Here is a 22412-nt window from a genome sequence, read left to right on the forward strand (position 1 = left end):
TGTTTATCAGAATTAGTATGCAGGTCTCCCTTGCTTTATGTGACAGAGGTTTAAAGTGAATTTGCATAAGGCAAAGCCAATGAAACGTAGAACAGATTTTTTCAATACTCTGCAAATTCCACATTTTTTAATTAATGTTTACTAAAAAAATTTGAGCTTGGCATACATGCACCAGATGGTCATGTATGAAAGAGAACAACTTTGATAAAAAAAAGTAAAAATACATATAATCCGAAATTCAGTCTTAATCCCTGTGCATTATAAAATTGGGAAAAAATTGTACATTAATGTATCAAAAAATTACAATCTTAAATTAGGCACCTAACAGCCATTTACCAAAAATAAATGCAAGCAAGACACTTAAATTGAAAACTAACCATAAGAATTTTTTTTAAATATACTCATTGGATTTTCTATGCCCAAATTTGTTTTCTCTGTAGAGATACAGTATTATTAGAAAATAAAGTAGTACTGGTCTTGGATGATTTCATAAGGGAGAATTTTAATCACATACAGTTATACCCCGATTTATGTCATTTTGGGCTACGTCAAATTTGCCTTTACACCAGTTTTCTAGAGTAATATCAGTTTAGTGAATGTCATTATGCCCAACTTTATGTCACTCAGCAACGTCACCTGTGTTGTAATTTTTAATTGTATCCATTATTCTTCAAAAAATTATTACTAAAATGTGTTCTTAGTGTTCTTTAACCCTTTGACTGTCGCGGCCGTATATATACGTCTTACGAGGTACCGTGTTTGACGTATATATACTCAAATTCTAGCGGCTTCAAATCAAGCAGGAGAAAGCTGGTAGGCCCACATGTGAGAGAATGGGTCTGTGTGGTCAGTGTGCACCATATAAAAAAAATCCTGAAGCACGCAGTGCATAATGAGAAAAAAAAAAAACTCCGACCGTTTTTTTAATTAAAATGCCAACTTTGTGGTCTATTTTTGTATAGTATTTATTGTTGTATTCTCGTTGCTGTATAATCCTCCGGGTTTAGCGCTTCCCCCTTGATTATAATAATAATAATGTATTCTCGTTTTCTTGGTTTCATTTGATAGAATGGAAAACATATTATAGAAATAGAGGTGATTTTGATTGATTTTACTATAAAAAGAACCTAGAAATGGAGCTCAAAATAGAGGAAATGTTTGATTTTTGCCAATGTTCAAAAGTAAACAAATGATGCCATTGTCCAATAAATGTCCAACTAGCCATTCTAATATGCAGTCATGAATGGGTTGATGTTATTTATACAATTATTACAGTATTGCAGTAGTCTGCATAATAGTAAGTCTTCTATTTTTTGTTTGAATAAAAATTAAAAATAGAAAGCAAGAGTAATATCAGAGGGGCCTGGAGACGTGACTGACGAACAAAGAAAATGTTATTTTAGAGCCAGGAATGTCTGCATTGTTCATTCTGGACCTTATTTTGAAATTGTCATATTTTTTAGTTTTTGTGAAATTGGCCAAATTGCAAATTTCTGACCACATTATTAGGTAGTTGAAATCGGTAAATGGGCAGTTTCTTGTACTCAATCGATAGAAAAAATGGAGTTCTAAAGAAATAGTTATGAGTTTGGGCGACTGGAACAAGGGAATTAGCCGAAAATAGGGCTCAAAGTGGGCGAAATCGCCAATTTGTAAACAGCGCCGAGGTCGCTAACTTCGCGAGAGCATAATTCCGTCAGTTTTCCATCAAATTTCGTTTTTTTGGTGTCATTACAATCGGGAAAAGATTCTCTATCATTTCATAAGAAAAAATAATTTTTTTTTTTAAATTTTGCGACGCCAGGAGACACCTCAGTATTGGGGGTTGCGACAGTCAAAGGGTTAAAGTTTAGCAATACAGTAGGACCCCCGTATCTGCAAAGGATATGTTCCAAGGACCTGCGGTGGATACCAAAACCGTGGATAGCAGCAAACCCTATATATAAGTCCTATACATACCTGTTATACCTATTATAAAGTTTAACTGATAAATTATGTACAATAAGTGGAGAATTATCACTTTTTCACTGATGGGAGGCACTTCACGACTTTTCTTAGTCTTGGAAGTACTGCTAGCTACTCTACTTTTGTTCTTTGGGACCATTATGCAAAATTAAGAGGTATTTTTGGACCACAGTAAACCGTGGATAAGTGAAACTGCAGATACCAAATCAGTAGATATGGGGTTCTACTGTACATTCTTTCGCGAGTTATTTGTGCTAGTTTTACAGTGTTTGTCGTCATTTTAAAGCATTGTCTGGTTTACGTCAAAAACCGGGTTATGTCACAGCCCTTGGAACCAGTTAATGACGTAGGGTAAGGTATGACACTATTGTGCGAGTCTTCTCTGTGACATTAGCTGCAGTTTTGATTCCTACCAGTAACTTGCATGTAGCAAATTACTGGTAGAAATAGGGTTGCTGCACACATCTGAATTCACACAAAATGAAACTGCATAAAGCAAGGGAAAACTTGTTAAGTCATTTAAGTTATTCCAGTTTTCATTAATTTCTTATCTTTATTATCATTATTATTACATTCATGTGAGTGTGCTAAACCCATAAGCATCATACAGACATGGGGTATAGGAGACATTCAGGTTTGATCCAAAGTAAGGGAAGATGGGTCTGATTCTTTGGATTGTGCCATGCACCAGCATCAAGGTACTTCCCTTGAGAGATAAATTCTGGTTATAATGCATTTCACGCTTTTGCTTATTCCCTGACCCTTATGGGTTTAGAGCTTGGTTATGATTATAATAATAATTTAGCTTATTCCCACATTTGCTTTTAAGCTTGACATTATTGTTTAATATCACTGCCCATCTACTTCACTAACCCTTTAACTGTGGCATTCCCAGAAAATAAATTTCCTGTGTGTGTCAAGATTCTGAAACAAAACAAAAAAAAAAAAATGTTACAAATTGAACTAGCACATTTTTACGAGTTAAATAACACTAAAATGAGTACAATCTGATAAAAACTTGTGATTTTATGGCGTGTTGAAGTTGTCAGAAAAAATGATCACTTGTCAGCAACAGCAACATAATTGGGCCAGTGATTTACAATTTATTGATGTCAAATATAATTGTTTTTCAGTTCCTTTATTGCTTTTGATGTTTAACACTATGTACACTAATTTCTAATGATAGATGTGTTTCAAGGTGTTTTAGCACTTCAAACATTGCTTGACATTGCTCCAATTGGAATATAATACTGTATAATTGTTTATTCTATTTTTTACTGCTTTGGTCTTCTACTTCTACACATTATGCAAGTAACATTTATGATATTACAATTTTTTTCAAGTTGTAATACTCCTCAAAACATGGAAATAAGTCACATTGTTTGACTATGTTGGGTTATCCTAGTTTAATAATTACATGGTATATTTTGGTTCTAGGGAATATCCTGGGTTATACAAACAATGTAATTTCTGTGTCCATAACTCCTGTGTGCCTTCAAGACCACTGTAAAACAAGTATTTACAAGGAAATCCTAATATGTTACAATTGTTTCAAGGTGTAATACTTATCAAAACAGAAATAATTCACATTGTTATACTATATTGGGTTATTTAAGTTTAAATCTATATAATGTGCTCTATGGTTGAACTCCATTCTTTGTATCATGAAATTGTATTGAAGCTGGAATGAATAGGGTATCTTTTTGCCAATTCCACACATTGTTTGCTGGCAGGGAAGCTGGTGGTGGACCAGGTCTCTGTTTCATTGTTTACTTATGCTAGTTAGTACATCATGTGTAACATTGCATATATAGACCTGTCTGGTCTTGGATTTTTTTTAAAGGCATGAAGAGGTTGTAGAAGACCCAAACAGTTGTGCTAGGGTCAAAAATATCAGCAGTTGGCAATTTTGAAGCCATGAAAAATTGTGCATACTAGTACACTGGACAAAGTCATCACTTGTTTATTAGTACACTGGACACAGTCATCACTTGCTTATTAATACATTGGACACAGTCATCACTTGCTTACTAGTGTGATGGACACAGTTAAAAGGTTAAAAATGTTATTGCTGCTTTATTTAGTATAGACTTGGTGTAATTTCCTTAATGTATTTGACATCCTTCTAAGGTTCATTTTTCTCATTCCTCCTTTATTTCCCCATTTCTTTTTTAGAGTTAAATTCCTCTTGTATAGTGACTCCATGATTTTCTAGTACAGTTTCCTTCACATTTATTATATATAATAACATTTATAAATTTACTTCAACAACATACTTATCCAATTGTCATAATTCCTAATTTGCTTATTCAATAGGTTTCAAATTTTTTTATGATCTTCACTCTTAGTTCTACTAAAGCCTTTCTTGCTAAAGCTCATCATTGTTTCTAATGGTAAGTTTTCAGATATCATTTGTTCCCCATAATAAATTTCATCCTATTTTTATTTATTCATTTTCTATCATACCTTTTGCTTTCTTTGTAAACCTTTCCATCATCTACTTTTTACTATGCTTCTCCACATCCAATCCCTGTCACTCATAATGTCCCAATCCATTTCCTTAATCCTCCTCCACTCCCTGTTCCTCCTGGCCTGGTGTGGTAGTGTGGCTGACGGTGGTGTCTCCTATGATCTCTCCCCAGGCGGCCGGCCCCCCAAAACCCCTACTATGCACCCGTCCTCATCCGACCCCAGTGGGTCAACTTTAACCAGGCAGCCTAAATAACGCCGTCATGCCTGATATGCCTGTCACCTGGTGGAGGTTTAAGGTAATAAATTGAGGTGTCATGGCAGACATCACAGCTTAATGTGTAATTCCTGTAACCTGTGACACCAGAGCATTGCATTCAGGATTGTAGTGTATGGCATACACTTCGAAACTGATTCTCTGAGTACCATTCTAACCTCTTATTACAGCTGACCAGGGTGTATGTAGATGCTATACTGTCTATGCTCTCACTGCATGGCACATCATTTCCCTAAGCTTCTGCATCCAAATGTAGTGTCTTGGCATGATCTGATCAAACCTCCTTTGCTGCCTGTGCTGCTTCTTGTTGGCAGTGGAGCTCTAGGGTAGTCTGGCCAACTACTCTTATCTACACTGGAACGTAGATTATCACAGGCACCACATTCCTCCATATCTTTAGCTAATCCCTTTTTACTCACATTAATTCAGTAATTTTTATCTTATTTATGGTAAGGTTCTAGTTTTAGGTGCACATTTTTACATTGGAAACTTTTTGTAATTTCTGCTGTTATATCATTCAGAATTAGTTTAGGTAAAACAGTTAAACTAATTTTGTTTTCCAACAGGTGTACAACAGCCTTGGGTCTAGATTCGGTTGACATGACCCAGCTGACCTCTATAGAGGACTGGCTTGCTTCCCTGAAGATGAGTCGATATGTGGAAAACTTCCAGCGGACAGGCCTCACTGATTTGGAAGAAGTGGCTCGCCTGACTCAGCATGATCTAACTCGGTTTGGTATCACACTAGCTGGCCACCAGAAGAAGCTTCTGCAGAGTATACACACCTTGCGCACACAGCTGGCCGTCAACATGTCTGAGGGCTTCCTAGTATAGTGCCACTACTCTAGCTAATGCCAACACTTGGTACTGAGTTAGGGTAAAGTAGTCAGGTGGACTAATGTCCAGGTCCAGAATGAATGTGATGTCCACTGGTGCGTCAAGTTGGACCTGAAGGCCATCATCGTCTATGTGAAAATGTGATAATGAAAGAGGGAAAGACACTAAGATTTGTTCAGGGCAGGGTATAAAGTGCATTTTTTATGTTATTTAAATGCAATAAAGTGAAAATTGTCCATAACAAAGACAAGATTTTTCCAAAATACTGTAGCTCAAGAATACCCTGTATCCTAGAGTATGAAGTATATATGGGGAAGCATGCCTCTGAGCAGCAAATGACTACTTAACATTTTTGAAGTGCTCCCACCCTCTCCTTCTTGTGATATTTTCATGGCCAATGGTGTGTTGGAGACAGAATTGTGGTGCACATGTGTGTGGGCTGGCGATGGAACAAACAGCTGTGAGCAGCTCCCACAATCATGTCTGTGGAGGGTTGATAAGCTTGCCTGTCACATCCGTGCATTGTACACCACTCCTGAGATTTGACCCTTAGTGTAATTGTTGATATTCCATTTGCTGCCAGACCTTATTCTGCCAAAGTCTAGTATTGGTGTTGTCCTTTCTACCCTTTGATGAACTCTCGGAGACTGTTTCCTGTTTAAGCTTCTGCCAGCGTCTCACTATCTACTGAGAGACTAAGTTGCCTGTCTGTGGTGAACTGCAGTGTAGTGTGTATTAAAAATTGCTCATGCACACTAGCTGGATAAATCAGAAAAATACTGGGTGAACACAGGCCAGCAAAGAAAGAGCTCTGTGCAAAAAAAGCTTAACTTCAAAAGCGGCTTATTAGGGGGATTCTTTCAATCCTTGGAGGACTTGAAAGACATTGCAAACTAGAAAATTGCCAAGAAAAGAGAGAACCTCCCTCCTGACGCACATATCACTTATCCCATCATGTGAACATCCGGCCATTCCCCGCTCCCTTTCCTCCCTCCCTCCCGCAGGACCCAACTGCTGTAGTTACACTACCTTGTCGTTACCTAAGTCAGATAATGCAGTGCTGGTAAATGGCTGGGTGTCAGTAAATTTGATGATTGTGTTTGGAGAAGTATAATTTTGATTGCAATGAATTAAAAAGTTTTTTTTTTTGACAAAGTACAGTACTGTATTCAGATATCTCACTTTAGTAGAGTGAAGATTTCTTTAACCAATGCTTATAATCTAAGCTTAAAAGCTACATACACTCTTCCATTCACTAACACAGCAAGAGTGTCGAACTACCCTTTCAGTGTCTGTCCAGTCATCCCATGGTGTCCTGCACTGTCCTCTCTCTTGTTTTTTTTTTTTTTTTTTGCACAGGATTACAGTGTACTTGCATAAATTTATTAGTTTTTTTGTGTAATCATGTGTTTCAGTATCATTGGACCATATTGTAGCTTGATTTAGTCACACTGTTGTATCCTTTGATGTAACATTACAACTTTAATTCCAAAACAATTTATTTACAATTCGTCAAATGATTTGTGAATACCAAGTGCATGTTTGTGTATCCTTTGTAATATTGTTAGCAAAAGCCTATGTTTTTGGGAACATGTGTGATGACTAGATAATCAAAATTTTGTAGATCTTATTTAGCATATAGGAATTTCTACAAAAGCACCAAGCAATACAACTCACTGACATAAGAAATGTGTAACTTGCTGTGTTGTTACTGTAAAGTAATGAGTAACAATCAAAAAACATCCTTGACTGTGTAGGTAGGTATTTTCATACGTCAGCTTCATAATAATAATAGAAGAACAAACTTAGAATGTAAGTCCCAAAGAAGGAGGAAGGAAGGAGTGAGTATTCCTAGGGAAGTTCCGTGTGTGATAATTTTGGATTCTTGTATTTTGGAAAGGGGAGGGAGATAATGTGGCAAAGTGGTCCACAACCCTTGTGCCAGAGTGGGCCACTGGTCTTCACATTCCACACCCTCTCAGTTATGGTTCCTTGTCAGGGTGTTTGCCACTAGAATTGTTCCTATTAATATGTAATTCAGCTTGCATAAAGTTTTAGCCAATCATTTCAAGTAGCTTTCAAAAAGTGGTCTTCGATTTGCAAATTTAAGTTGCTGCATCTTTTGTCACGAGTATGTGTAGTTATTTGCTTTTAGTCCTTTTGTTACAGGGAATATTTTTTTCTGATGAAGCCTCAGGGCGACCACTTTCACTGCCTCATTGACAGTTCCGAGAATCAAGCAATCGTCCAGGGCAGCGTGGTGGAAGCATTAGGGCTTTTTGGAGGAAGGTTGCCAAACAGGAGGACAATGTTTTTAGTGTGCTATTGACAGTTTGACTGATATTTCTACATTATATACTTGTGGAGCACAGATAATTTTCCTTGGGTGCAAAGATATTATTTTATGTCATGGCAAGGTGTGTTTGGTTAAAAATATAAGAGGCTAGGTCACTGTTGGCAGTTCGAGCCTTCCCCTTGGCAAGTCCAAATGCTATCACAGCTGTTGTTTTGCTTTGTGGCAAATTCCCTGACAGACCTCAAGAGACGTGTCTTATTTTCTTACTGATGTAGTCTCACAATTACTTTGTGTGTCTTCTATTACCATTACTATCATAATCAGCGGCATATTCTCCGGCAACTTCCCATAAGTGTGGGAAACTACAATGGAAATGCTGTGTATGCTATATACAGCTAGACAGTTATATCCAATACACATACATACTCTTCGCAACCTTGGTGTAAACTTTTGAGAAGGCAGAATCAAAAAAATTTTTTTGTGCGTGTGCTGAAAGATGTAAGAAGAGAGGCTTTTGGAGTCGGCTTTCAGTCTTTCTCTTTAGTTTACCACTTGAAAGTCACAAAGAAATCTGTAAATGCCTTGAGCACGGAGGACAGCATAGCGTAATTGTTTTATATCATTTTTATTTATTGAGCCGATGCATTGCTAGAAGAGCATATGTTGTGTACTATAATGTTGTATAAAGTTTGTAAAATAGTCAAGAAATATTTTATATTTTTAGTTGGTAAGGTACGAGATCTCCAATTTTGAACTCATTAATTGTTCGAACATGGAATGTGATTTGTTTTTAATTTGCTGATGAAATGGAGGTGCCAATGTGTGCATCATAGTGTCAGTGAAGCAAGGGAACTTGGGGGTTTAGATTTAAGGAAATTAGATATTCAATTCCAAAGTTACTGGTAACAATTATCCCTGGCTCTGCCCCCTAAGATCCTATGTATCAACTTTTTTGTATATATGATTCTGCAGGCATTTTCTTAAACACAGATCTTTTTCAATACAGTATTGTAACTGTGTCCCGTACTTTCATTTTCTTTACTTGTATGTATGATGAATTTAGATACATCCGGAAGACTGTTGGGCTTTCTTTGCTAATACTCAATGTTTTTAAATACGAATTTTATAGTGATTTTGTTTATATCATTGCTATGATTTGGGATTTAGTTGAGATCACACCAATTTTAAGTTCATTACTATGTCAATTCTGCCAACCTGAGTACTTGCAGGTAAATAATTCTTAATTTTTTTAAGCTTCATATTGTAACAGTTATTCTATTTGCATTAGATGATGTCCTATGACTCTGTTCAAGCTGACAGGTTGATATGACTCGTAGAGACCCCCAATGCAACAGCTGTAAATTGTAGCTTTTTCCTAGTCATATCTCTTACCCCTCCCTCCAGTCGCAGGTAGTTGGAGGCCAGCTACTGATCAGTTTGATGCCAGTTATAGGAAAGACTAGAAAACCAGTATGAATGCTGGCATTAAGAACCTCACATCGAGGTCAATATATTAGCAGCTACACAGGATGTGATCAATCTTAAGAGTGGTGAATATATTTTACTTTAAGCCATAAGCAGTACTTGGCATCCTGGAACCAACAGTGGCAGAGAACTACCTAGCTAGCCTCCATAGGAAACATAGGCCCCAGGAGCTTCCTGTATTGCATTTGGCTTTACACTTCAGAGATTTATTATTTTATTTCAAGTGATTGATGGTGAACCCTAAGAGTATCGACAGTCCTGGAGCTTCTTCCTTACTTCTGCGGCAAATTCTGCTGACATGTTTGTATTCTGTTCATTCCTAACCTTCAAAGCAGTTGTATGTGCAAGTTCTTTGTGTTCAAGAAACAATAAAGTTTGACAGAAATACGGGAAGGGGCTGTTTTATTAACTTTATAAGTTTTTCATATGCCATTATGAAATTTGTTGAATTATAGTTTACATATTAATAGGGATGTGACAAAGTATTGGTATTGGTGGATATCTGCTAATTTTGATGGTATTGGCCTAAACATGAATATCTGTATCTGCTCATTTTTATTTTTTTTTAACATCGACCGTTTCCCACTAATGCAGGATGACCCAAAAAAGATGAACCACTTTCATCATCACTCACTCCATCAATCTTTCCACCTCTCCTTCATAATACACTAATGATGCCTTTCAAGGCAGGTGAAATTGCTGACCTGGAGAATGTACAGAGAACCTTCATGGCACATCTAAGCATGATAAAATACCTAAATTACTGGGAATGGTTGAAGTTCCTTGACTTGTATTCCCTGGAATGCTGATGAGAAAGAAACATGAAAATATACACTTGGAAAATCCTAGAGGGATTAGTGCCAAATTTGCACAAGAAAATCACTCCCTGCAAAAGCAAATGACTCTGCAGGCAGTGCAATATCCCCCAATGAAAAGCAGGGGTGCCACGAGTACGCTAAGAGACAACCCAATAAGTGTCAGGGGCCCAAGACTGTTCAACTACCTCCCAGCATACATAAGAGGGATTACCAATAGACCCCTGGCTGTCTTCAAGAAGGCACTGGACAGCACCTAAAGTCAGTACCTGACCAGCCAGGCTGTGGTTCATACTTCAGTTTGTGTGCAGACAGCAGTAACAGCCTGGTTGATCAGGCCCTGATCCACCGCAAGGCCTGGTCACAGACCCCCAAAACCCTCTCCAGGTATACTCTCCAGTACAGGCCCTGAACTTTCCACCTCTAGACTTTAGTCTGGTTAACCGGTTTCTCTGAATCCCTTCATAAAGCTCATAGAATCCTTGGCTTCATATCAAGAAGCATAAATAATAGGAGTCCTCAGGTTGTTCTTCAACTCTATACATCCTTGGTTAGGCCTCATTTAGATTATGCTGCACAGTTTTGGTCACCGTATTACAGAATGGATATAAATTCTCTGGAAAATGTACAAAGGAGGATGACAAAGATGATCCCATGTATCAGAAACCTTCCCTATGAGGATAGACTAAGGGCCCTGAAACTGCACTCTCTAGAAAGACGTAGAATTAGGGGGGATATGATTGAGGTTTATAAGTGGAAGACAGGAATAAATAAAGGGGATGTAAATAGTGTGCTGATAATATCTAGCCTAGACAGGACTCGCAGCAATGGTTTTAAGTTGGAAAAATTCAGATTCAGGAGGGATATAGGAAAGTACTGGTTTGGTAATAGAGTTGTGGATGAGTGGAACAAACTCCCAAGTACCGTTATAGAGGCCAGAACGTTGTGTAGCTTTAAAAATAGGTTGGATAAATACATGAGTAGATGTGGGTGGGTGTGAGTTAGACCTGATAGCTTGTGCTAACGGGTCGGTTGCCGTGTTCCTCCCTTGAGTCAATGTGACCTGACCTGACTAGGTTGGGTGCATTGGCTTAAGCCGGTAGGGACTTGGACCTGCCTCGCATGGGCCAGTAGGCCTTCTGCAGTGTTCCTTCGTTCTTATGTTCTTATGTTCTTAAATGTTATCTTGTTCACACTCCAACAGAGTCAAGTCATAACGCCCACTTACGTCCAATCATGCCTAACATGCTCTCACATGCCTGTTGGATGTCTAAGCCCCTCACACACAAAAATGTTTCCACAATAAAGATTCCCAAATGTTGCAAGTGTCTAATTCTTTCAACTTGTCGGTTTTCTAAACCATTTACATCCTGTGTGTGTATTTCTGGTCTTGTATGTATACAGCCTCTCCTCACTTAATGACGGAGTTCTGTTCCTAAGACCATGTTGGTAAACAAATTCATCGCTAAGTGAGGAGCATACTATAACGGTAGTGGGTTTGTGTCAACCATCTATGATATTGTTTTAATGTCACCTCTGAACCAATTATAACATTTCTGGTATACTTTTAAATGTTTATACAGTAGTGTACTGTATACTGTAATAAACATAATAGAGAAAATAGCTTTAATATACATTATTTAGGCATGCATACTGGTCAGAAAGCCCATCATAAGTCTGAGACGTTGGTAAACGAGTATGTCGCTAAGCGAGGAGAGGCTGTACTTGCCTATATGTCCTCACATGTGGTGGCAGGGATCAAGTCTCTGGTCCTGGCCCTGCTTCTTCACTGGCTGCTACTAGGTTCACTCTTGGCTTAGAGAGCCTTGTCATACCTCTTCTAAATCTAAGTATGTATTGTGGTTCTACCACTCCACTGTCCAAATTGTTCCACTTCCTGACTAAGACTAAAGAAATACTTCCTAACATCCCAGTGACTCATCTGTGTTTTGAATTTCCAGATGTGCCCTTGTGCTCCTGATTCTCATCTCTCGAACCCTGTCCCTGTCCACTCTATCCCACTCAGTACTTTATAGTCCTACTCTCCTCCTCATTTTTATGGGGCATAAAACCCTCAGCTTCTACATACCAAACTCGCTGATGTATTTCTCAGCAGCAGGTCATGTTTGTTTGGTCGAGTGCCGAGCAAATGGTTGACTACCAAGCGATTTTTTTACCGAACAAAGTTCGAATACCGAATTGAGTTGGGAGCCGTTGGAGTACCGAGGTACAGTACTACTGTGTATGAGAGACAGACAGAGATAAACAGAGGCAAAGATGAGAGAGAGAAAGAGAGAGAGAGAGAGATTCACAATAGTGAGGTAATCTTAATTTTAATATTTTTAAACACACATGTAATAAAATATTTTCAAAGCATCAGATATCTATCAGTTTTTTTCACTGATACCGGTATCATAAAAACTGCTGATACAGATATCTATACTCCCCTCAAGGGAGGTTCCTGGATGCTGGTGAGGGGCTCTTGATCTAGGGAATTGGATCTGTGCTTCAGTTCCATGAATTAAGCCTGAATACCTTCCACATCCCCCCACAGGTGCTGCATAATCCTGCGGGTTTAGCGCTCCCCTTGATTATAAAAATAAGATATCTATACTCTGGCACATCCCTAACAATAATAATAAATATATATAAATATATAAACACTACGGGGTATCCCGTCAAGGCATGATGACCCAAAGAAAACATGTTCACCAACATTCGGTCTATTTTTTTTTCAGAAGTGTGCTAATTATCTTTGACGAGTTTCATGAATCTTCCTACACCCGGTGCTTGTCTGGTCAACCAGGCTGTTGCTGCTGGTTACCCACTGTCCCACATATCTAACCCCACATATCTAACACACACCACCCACACACTGGATATCGGCGGGAGTAACAGCATACTAAGTGTTCACGGGTTTTGGGTTCTTTCTGGCCTATCCAAGGATATTGAAGGGATCATTTAAAGTGTTAGAGCTCAGTGAAATTACAAGCTGCCTAAACCAGAAAAAAGAGGCAAGGGCTACAAATTACATAAATAGCTTTGAAAGTGAAATCAGTGACAGAAATGGGGAGAGAAGGCCTAGAGCCGGGCATAGGCAGTGTTGCCACAAGCCGACACTACTGCAAATTCAAAAATAATAAGTATGACCAGAGCCAGAAAGCTAAGTGCAAATCAAGGACCGATGAGGTAGTGCATAAAGTGAGTGGAAAGAAAGGGAAAATAACTAGGGATGGTGATGTTTTTCTCGAAGCAACGGTGTCCATAATAAAGAATGAAAGCCTCCAACTAATCAGTAAAGTTCACATCTTGATAGTGTAGTGCATTGGATAATAGCAAGTGTATTGGATAGCAACAATGTATTAGAAATAACAAGGATATTAGATAATAACAAGCAGTACAACATTGAGCCGTGGTCTCATGCGGCCAGGCATCAGTGCCAGCCATCATAAATGATAAGTGACAAGGTGTGACTCCACCCCCTCCCACCTCATATCCTTCTCCCCCTACACTGCCTCCCCTCCCTACAACACCCATCCTCTCACATACACCCACTCCAAAAATAAATAAGCTTCGTTCTGTGGTGCATTGGGGCAATCAAGAATAAGGACGAGAGCCAAGGGTCTGATGAACAAATCTGGGAGGGAGGATTGGGAGGCAGAGCTCAAAAAAACAAGGAGGAAGACTGGGGAAGGAAGCTAGAAGAGCTTGGAAGGAAGATGGAGGAGAGGGTAGCTGCAGAGAGCAGAAATTGGGAGCAGCATGCCATAGTATCAGAAGCCAAGATACAGAGCTTAGAAGATGAGCTGAGAAATCTGAAACAGCCTAGTGAAAAAATAACGATACAGACATAACATCAGGAATATCTACATTAGACACAGACAAAGGGACTGGAGGGAGCAAGGAAGCTATACTGTGTGCAAAGGACCTGTCAGACCCACACAGGGTAAAGACAAAGACAGGGAGCACACTAGGATCAAATGAAAAGTCGGAAGACATTAAAGGAGCTAAGACATATGCAGGGACACTACCAGACACTGGTAGGGGCCAGAAACAGATGAGCAGGAAAGACAAACCAATGAACACAGGGGCCTCAGCTAGGGAAGGGATTGAAGGAAGGAACGCTCCAAGGGAAGGAACTAAAACACCTCAGAGGATGCAATGGGATACAGTGGTAGGAAGAAAGGGAGAGATCAGTTTTTGTCTATGGGCTCCATGAAGCCAAAGAGGAAACCTATGATGAAAAAACAGGAGGAGAAAAAAGCGATTGAAGGTATCATGAAGGTGATAGGCGAGGGCGACATGACCCAGGTGACAAATTTTCGGAGAATTGGGTGGTTCGCAAGGAGAAGGAAACAGCCTCTCAAAGTAATTTTCAAGGCAGAATCAACTTGAACCATGATCCTGCAGGAGAAAGCACGGCTGAGAGACAAACTGGAGTTCCAGAGTGTGTACATCGATAGAGACAGAACACAAGAGGAAAGGATGATACTGAAAGAGAGAGTGCAAAAACGAAAGGAGGAATGGGAGGAAATGACAAAGAAAAGCAGAATAACCCAGGCACAGGTGGAAGGGCAAACACACCCCCCAGAAACACCCGCAGAAGGACTCCAACCATGACAATCCCAAGTTAACTGAACAATCTAAACCAGCAATCACACACCGGTCCCTCTGTCCCCACCCCCACACCACGAACCCTACCCCTACAGCAACCCCCTTATGGGAACTCTGCCCCCACCCCCATTGCAACACCCCATAGGCCCCTGCCAGGGCTCCTGCTCTCCCAACCCCAATATTCCCCCAGGACCACAGTTTTATAACAAGTTGAAGGTTTGGTACACGGATGCGGATGGATTAACGAATAAATATGAGGAGTGGCATGAAAGAATCAATGAGAAGTCCCCAGACATCATAGCAGTTACAGAAACGAAACTCACTGAGACAATAACAGATGCAATCTTCCCACCAGGATATCAGATCATGAGGAAAGATAGAAGGGGCAGAGGGGGAGGAGAGGTTGCACTGCTCGTAAAAAACGATGGAAATTCGAGAAAATGGGAGGCATGGACGAGATTGGAGAAAGGGACTACATAGTAGGTACACTTCAGTCTGGGGAGCACAAGGTAGTCATTGCAGTGATGTATAATCCACCACAGAACTGCAGGAGGCCAAGAGAGGAATATGAAGAGAGCAACAGAGCAATGGTGGACACACTGGCTGAGGTGGCAAGAAGAGCTCACTCGAGCAGAGCAAAGTTACTGGTTATGGGCGATTTCAACCACAGGGAGATTGATTGGGAAAACCTGGAGCCACACGGGGGTCCCGAAACATGGAGAGCCAAGATGATGGATGTGGTACTGGAAAACCTCATGCACCAATATATTAAGGACACTACCAGAGTGAGAGGGGAGGACGAACCAGCAAGACTGGACCTTGTGTTCACCCTGGGCAGTTCAGACATTGAGGACATCACATATGAGAGTCCCCTAGGAGCTAGTGACCACGTGGTTCTGTGCTTTGAATACATAGTAGAGTTACAAGTGGAGAGGGTAACAGGAGTTGAATGGGAAAAGCCAGACTATAAAAGAGGGGACTACATAGGTTTGAGGAACTTCCTGCAGGAGGTTCAGTGGGACAGAGAACTGGTAGGAAAGTCAGTAAACGAAATGATGGAATACGTAACAACAAAATGCAAGGAGGCAGAGGAAAGGTTTGTTCCCAAGGGCAACAGAAATAATGGGAAGACCAGAACGAGCCCCTGGTTTACCCGACGGTGTAAGGAGGCAAAAACTAAGTGCAATAGAGAATGGAAAAAGTACAGAAGGCATAGAACACATGAAAATAGGGAGATTAGTCGCAGAGCCAGGAACGAGTATGCACAGGTAAGGAGGGAGGCCCAGCGACAGTATGAAAATAACATAGCATTGAAAGTCAAGTCTGATCCGTAACTGTTGTATAGCTACATCAGGAGGAAGACAACAGTCAAAGACCAGGTGATCAGGCTGAGGACAGAAGGTGGGGAACTCACAAGAAACGATCAGGAGGTATGTGAGGAGCTAAACAGGAGATTTAAGGAAGTATTTACAGTAGAGACAGGAAGGGCTCTGGGAAGACAGCACAGAGGGGAACATCAACAGGGAATATACCAACAAGTGTTGGATGACATACGAACAACGGAGGAGGAGGTGCAGAAGCTGCTAAGTGACCTTGATACCTCATAGGCGATGGAACCGGACAACACCTCCCCATGGGTCCTTAGAGAAGGAGCAGAGACGCTGTGCATGCCACTAACCACAATCTTCAATACATCCCTTGAAACTGGGCAACTACCTGAGATATGGAAGACGGCAAATGTAGTCCCCATTTTTAAGAAAGGAGACAGAAACGAGGCACTAAACTACAGACCAGTGTCTCTGACGTGTATAGTATGCAAAGTCATGGAGAAGATTATCAGGAGGAGAGTGGTGGAGCACCTGGAACGGAACAAGATTATAAATGACAACCAGCATGGATTCATGGAAGGCAAATCCTGTGTCACAAACCTTCTGGAGTTTTATGACAAGGTAACAGAAGTAAGACACGAGAGAGAGGGGTGGGTGGATTGCATTTTCCTGGACTGCAGGAAGGCCTTCGACACAGTTCCTCACAAGAGATTAGTGCAGAAGCTGGAGGATCAGGCGCGTATAACAGGGAGGGCACTGCAATGGATCAGAGAATACCTGACAGGGAGGCAACAACGAGTCATGGTACGTGAAGAGGTATCACAGTGGGCGCCTGTGACGAGCGGGGTCCCACAGGGGTCAGTTCTAGGACCAGTGCTATTTTTGATATATGTGAATGACATGATGGAAGGGATAGACTCTGAAGTGTCCCTGTTCGCAGATGATGTGAAGTTGATGAGAAGAATTAAATCGGATGAGGATCAGGCAGGACTACAAAGAGACCTGGACAGACTGGACACGTGGTCCAGAAACTGGCTTCTCGAATTCAACCCTGCCAAATGCAAAGTCATGAAGATTGGGGAAGGGCAAAGAAGACCGCAGACAGAGTATAGGCTAGGTGGACAAAGACTGCAAACCTCACTCAAGGAGAAAGATCTTGGGGTGACCATAACACCGAGCACGTCTCCGGAGGCACACATCAACCAGATAACTGCTGCAGCATATGGGCGCCTGGCAAACCTGAGAATAGCGTTCCGATACCTTAATAAGGAATCGTTCAAGACACTGTACACTGTGTACGTCAGGCCCATACTGGAGTATGCAGCACCAGTTTGGAACCCACACCTGGTCAAGCACGTCAAGAAGTTAGAGAAAGTACAAAGGTTTGCAACAAGGCTAGTTCCAGAGCTCAGGGGAATGTCCTACGATGAAAGGTTGAGGGAAATCGGACTGACGACACTGGAGGACAGAAGGGTCAGGGGAGACATGATAACGACATACAAGATACTGCGTGGAATAGATAAGGTGGACAGAGACAGGATGTTCCAGAGAGGGGACACAGAAACAAGGGGTCACAATTGGAAGCTGAAGACTCAGACGAGTCACAGGGATGTTAGGAAGTATTTCTTCAGTCATAGAGTCGTCAGGAAGTGGAATAGCCTAGCAAATGACGTAGTGGAGGCAGGAACCATACATAGCTTTAAGACTTGGTATGACAAAGCACAGGAAGCAGAGAGAGAGAGGACTTAATAGCGATCTGTGAAGAGGTGGGGCCAGGAGCTGAGTCTCGATCCCTGCAACCACAATTTGGGCATTGAGAAGCAATAGCAGTTAGTGTAATCTTGTAACCGTCGATAACAGTTAATGTTTGAATAATGTTTATACTTTGGATCAGGCCATGAGGCCTGGTCTCAGACCGGGCCGCGGGGGGCGTTGACCCCTGAACCCCCCTCCAGGTATACCTATTATGACGGTGGGTGGCGTCGGGGCTGAATAAACAAACGTGGGTCACATCGGCCTTTGATTCCCCCTTCAACCACAACAATGGCCCTTTGAATTAAAATGATTTCTCCTTGCACTAACAATTACAATTCATATTAGTACATCATAATCGTCTCTCCCTTGTGTGCGCGAGCGCAAGCGCGCTTTCGCATCCGGGACCACTGACGGAAGCAAGAATGACACATGATAAAGCTTACCCCATTGTGCTATCCAAGCGGGCGTCCCACATCCTGTATCAAGACTACCTCCCACAAGTTACAGCCACCCTGTGCCTCTCTCGGTTGTGAGCGCCACTGCATCAATGTGTGTTTCGAAACTCCTGTCCAGCGCCCCCTGTTCTGTGTGACCAAGACTTTGAAACGATCATGTACAACACTGGACAAACAACGTAAACAACAATGTTAATAAGACGAAAAGTCATAGGTTACAGTGAATGTCTACTGGAAATAATTTAGTGAATATTTGTTATTCTCAAACACAAAATTCAGTGAAAATTGTTCAACTGAAGAAAAAGTAAATTTCGGATATCTAAAAGTCACACGTCTTTATTAAAAATGCAACATGAGAAATATATACAGATTGAACTGTTAGTGCTTAATAGGTATTAAATTAATTAATCTGGAAAGCAATTCGTTTAAATACTAGAATTAGAGAAGACATCGTGCGAGGATGCATGTCTGACACCTGTTATTGTAGAGACAAGTGAACCTGCTGCTGCCTTTCTGCAAAGCACCTCCGGAGATCAACAACATCCCTTCCATTCTATGGCGAGTATGTGAATATCATCTTAAGAGCCGTCAAAAAAAAAAATCCTCTCATTCTAAGGTGATTATCGTAAGGCAAGTCATCATCACATCACAGCCAGGGCAACACCAGACAATATGGACGACTTTGAGGACAATTTCATTGATACAGACAATGTGTGTGTGCCAGTCAGGTCTGGTACTTGTGACGAGAATGCTGGTAGAAAAGATGACAGAATTAGAGTTTGTGGTGATGAGGGAAAGGAGGTCAAAAGGGAGGATAAGGATTTAGTCTGCAGTGAGAAACTAACAGGCGGAATCATCAGTAAGGACATGGAACAAGGCAAGAGGAAGAAGGATGAGATCAGAAGGAAAGGAATGGAGGAGGAGGTTAGAAGGGAAGAGAAAAATATAAAGGATGAGGAAGGAAAAGGGACTAGGAGAAAGAAAGAGAAAAAAGGTAATCTGATAGAGTACGGACTTAAGGAACCAGTGAAAGAGGATGATAACAAGGCAGAAAAGGTGGAACATTGCATCTTGATTGGTGCAGATGGCGATGGAGGAGATCACATTCTTCCTGGCACTAATGATGATGGTAAAGAAGAATTGCATGATGACCAGAACGGAGGATCTAATTACGTGCCCAGCCAAGCTGTTGTGATCAACGTAACCCACAGAGGGGCAGGTACAGGTACGAACCAGGGTACTTATATAAAACTAGTCATGGATATGTATCCTAACCGTATGTGTATGAATGCTAATCAGATGAATGTTTACAGATAGGTAGGAGTTATGGTCTCCAACATTCCATTAAGGAGTTTCGATTACAGTGGCCCGTGGCCTGGTGGCAGAGGTTCTCGCTTCATACGCTGAGTGTCCGGGTTCGATTCCCGGCAAGGGTAAAAACATTGGGCGTGTTTCCTTACACCAGTTGTCCATGTTCACCCATCAGTAAAAATGGATTCCTGGGTGTTGGTCGACTGGTGTGAGTCGCATCCCGGGGCAAAATTGACCTAATTTACCCGAAATGCTCTACATAACAAGCGACTTTCTACATAGTAGTACGTCACCGATATCAGCTAGGCCTGTATATCATGTACATGTACTTGTATAATTAAATATATTATTAGCACGGGTTTATTGGTTCATGAAATACAAGTGTTGTTTTGGTCGAGGTCATGGTGAAAGAGAAGACCAAGAGGAGTAAAGGTCAATTCTGGCAGGTGAAAATTAGTATTATATTTAGGGGAAGAGCTAAATATGTAGGGGTCCAAGGAATGGGAGGACTAATCCAACTCTATGGATCCAGAGACCTTCATCAACATCAAGGAATCTCTATCGAGGGGACACTTAAAAAATTAAATACCAACAGCATCGAGGACATGGTATGGCGATACCGACAAGATGTGGAAAAAGATACTTATGTACAGTTCAGGACATTTATTAAAGGAAACGTTTCGTCACGAGTGACTTCTTCAGGACTGAAGAAGCCACTCGTGGCGAAACGTTTCCTTTAATAAATGTCCTGAACTGTACATAAGTGTCTTTTTCCACACCAACAGCATTGCCTGAAAAAATATATTTGATATCCGTCGTTGCAGACGACTCCAGCTGCACCACACAGACCACAGACGACGACACAGACACCAACTCCGACTCCGACCTGTCGAGCGTGTCGACCCGAGCAGCTCGCATGTTGCCAGACTCAGAGGATGGTTTCGACATGGTGCGGACTCTACGACATTACCGACGCCGCCGCCGCCGCTCCTCCGACAGCAGCACCACAGACTCCAACTGCTCATGCAAGTCTTGCGTCTCAAGGACTAACTGGTCATTCTTCAGCACCGAGGAGGGACCACCTGGGGGTGAAGGCACCATCTACCGAAGAGCTGCCATCTGGCTAGAGAGCATCAAGTATTTGTACGTATCTGTAGTGTCTATCCGCGTATACATTCAACCTCTCTTCTATCTATACAATTTTATTCACTGGTCATTCTCGTATTTTTTCCTGGCATCTCTTGTTTCACAATGTTCGTAAGCTACTGTACATCACTTATTAATATTCGTCATCAGCACCATACTTCACCAGATTAACTTGACTCACGAAATCATAATGACACGATTAATTATAATTCATGAAAAACTTGAAATTGTATTCTGCACTAAGACAGCCTTTACTAGGCTGATCCCAGGAAAACCCGGCAGTTGTTATTATAAACAACATGCGCTAAAACTGTATGGGTCATTCATCTGGTGGCAACCTAAACGAAAACAAAAATCTCGGTGTAATGCCAGTGTAATACCAGAGGCATGTACTAGCAAGTTACACTTTTTAAGGTCAGACCACCAATATCCTGGATGAACCCACAGGGATTTAGTGCTTGATAAAATACAACAATAAAGGGTAGCAAATTACCCGGCACTGTAACGGTTTAATCAGGGACAATCCAGAGGATTTAGCTAAGTGTCTAGGTGAAATAAATTGTTGTAGCTCTTCCGCCCTCCCTTTCCCTTCCCCTCCCTTCATCTCTTTCATTGAAAGTGATAGATGACCAGGAAAGCCCGGTGGCCTGGTGGCTAAAGCTCCCGCTTCACACACGGAGGGCCCGGGTTCAATTCCCGGCGGGTAGAAACATTTCGACACGTTTCCTTACACCTTTTGTCCTGTTCACCTAGCAGCAAATAGGTACCTGGGTGTTAGTCGACTTGTGTGGGTCGCATCCTGGTGGACAAGATTAAGGACCCCAATGGAAATAAGTTACAGTCCTCGATGACGCACTGACTTTCTTGGGTTATCCTGGGTGGCTAACCCTCCGGGGTTAAAAATCTGGGCCGAAAAAAGGAGACAAGGTGGAAACAGGATATTCCCCAACACGTGAGTATATGCTTCGGCTTTAAAGAACAAAGGGACAAGGGGATGGTGGAGACCAATAACCAAAATTTTTAAAAATACTGCATTTTATGTATTATTAAAAATACCGGCGAATCTTCCCACTGTTATAAAAAACACTTAGTGATTAAAAGACTGAAAGGGATAAATTTTTAAAACCCACGTTGAAGATTAAACATATACATTAAAACCAGGGGGCCCCCCATAGGTTTTTCAGACATATACAAATATGAAAATTTTTTATTGAAAAACTTTTCCCCAAGGTGGCCATCATCAAAAAAAAATCAAAAAGGCGGGGGAGGGGGAGTTTTTGATAATAGTCCTCATGGGTCGATGTCCAGTCCATCAGTCGAGGCACCTTAGGCGAACGAACAAGTAAGAAAGGTCCCAAAATGGGGGGAAAAGGACAGACGAAGAAAGCCAGAATGTTTTAAAAATTTTCAGAATCTTCAGGGGGTTTCCCAAAACCGACCCGATGTTTTTAAATAACAACCCACTGACGGGTCGATCGACTGGTCGAACCCTTTTACTGGGCCGAACCCCGCTGGGCCGAAACCCGCGGGCTGAACCCTGACTGGGCCGAACCCCCGATGACCGAACCTTTTACGGCAAAAGGTTTCGGGAAATAAAGAGAAGTAAATTTTAGGGCCCCATAAAACAAACATTAAATATATATGGGAAAGTGCCGGTAA

General features: G+C 41.2%; 2 protein-coding genes across 10 annotated transcripts in view; both read left to right on the forward strand.

Annotated features, from left to right (window-relative positions):
* The window catches only part of Eph (Eph receptor tyrosine kinase), a 688518-nt gene extending 678796 nt beyond the window's left edge, over window positions 1–9722 (forward strand). For all 9 annotated transcript variants that reach the window (XM_070083710.1, XM_070083705.1, XM_070083708.1 and 6 more), the window contains one exon: window positions 5278–9722. In XM_070083710.1, coding sequence (XP_069939811.1) covers window positions 5278–5545 — 268 coding nt within the window. In that variant the 3' untranslated portion in view covers window positions 5546–9722. The remainder of the gene's footprint in view (window positions 1–5277) is intronic.
* An 8586-nt stretch (window positions 9723–18308) lies between these two features.
* Window positions 18309–21026, forward strand: LOC128687798 (uncharacterized). Its single transcript, XM_070083844.1, has 2 exons — window positions 18309–19521; window positions 20432–21026. Exons 1-2 carry the CDS (start codon window positions 18969–18971, stop codon window positions 20866–20868), a joined length of 990 nt encoding a protein of 329 aa, XP_069939945.1. The 5' UTR covers window positions 18309–18968; the 3' UTR covers window positions 20869–21026.
* The last annotated feature ends 1386 nt before the right edge of the window (window positions 21027–22412 follow it).

This window comes from Cherax quadricarinatus, chromosome 10 (genome assembly GCF_038502225.1).
Source record: "Cherax quadricarinatus isolate ZL_2023a chromosome 10, ASM3850222v1, whole genome shotgun sequence".
In the NCBI taxonomy this organism is placed as follows: domain Eukaryota; kingdom Metazoa; phylum Arthropoda; class Malacostraca; order Decapoda; family Parastacidae; genus Cherax; species Cherax quadricarinatus.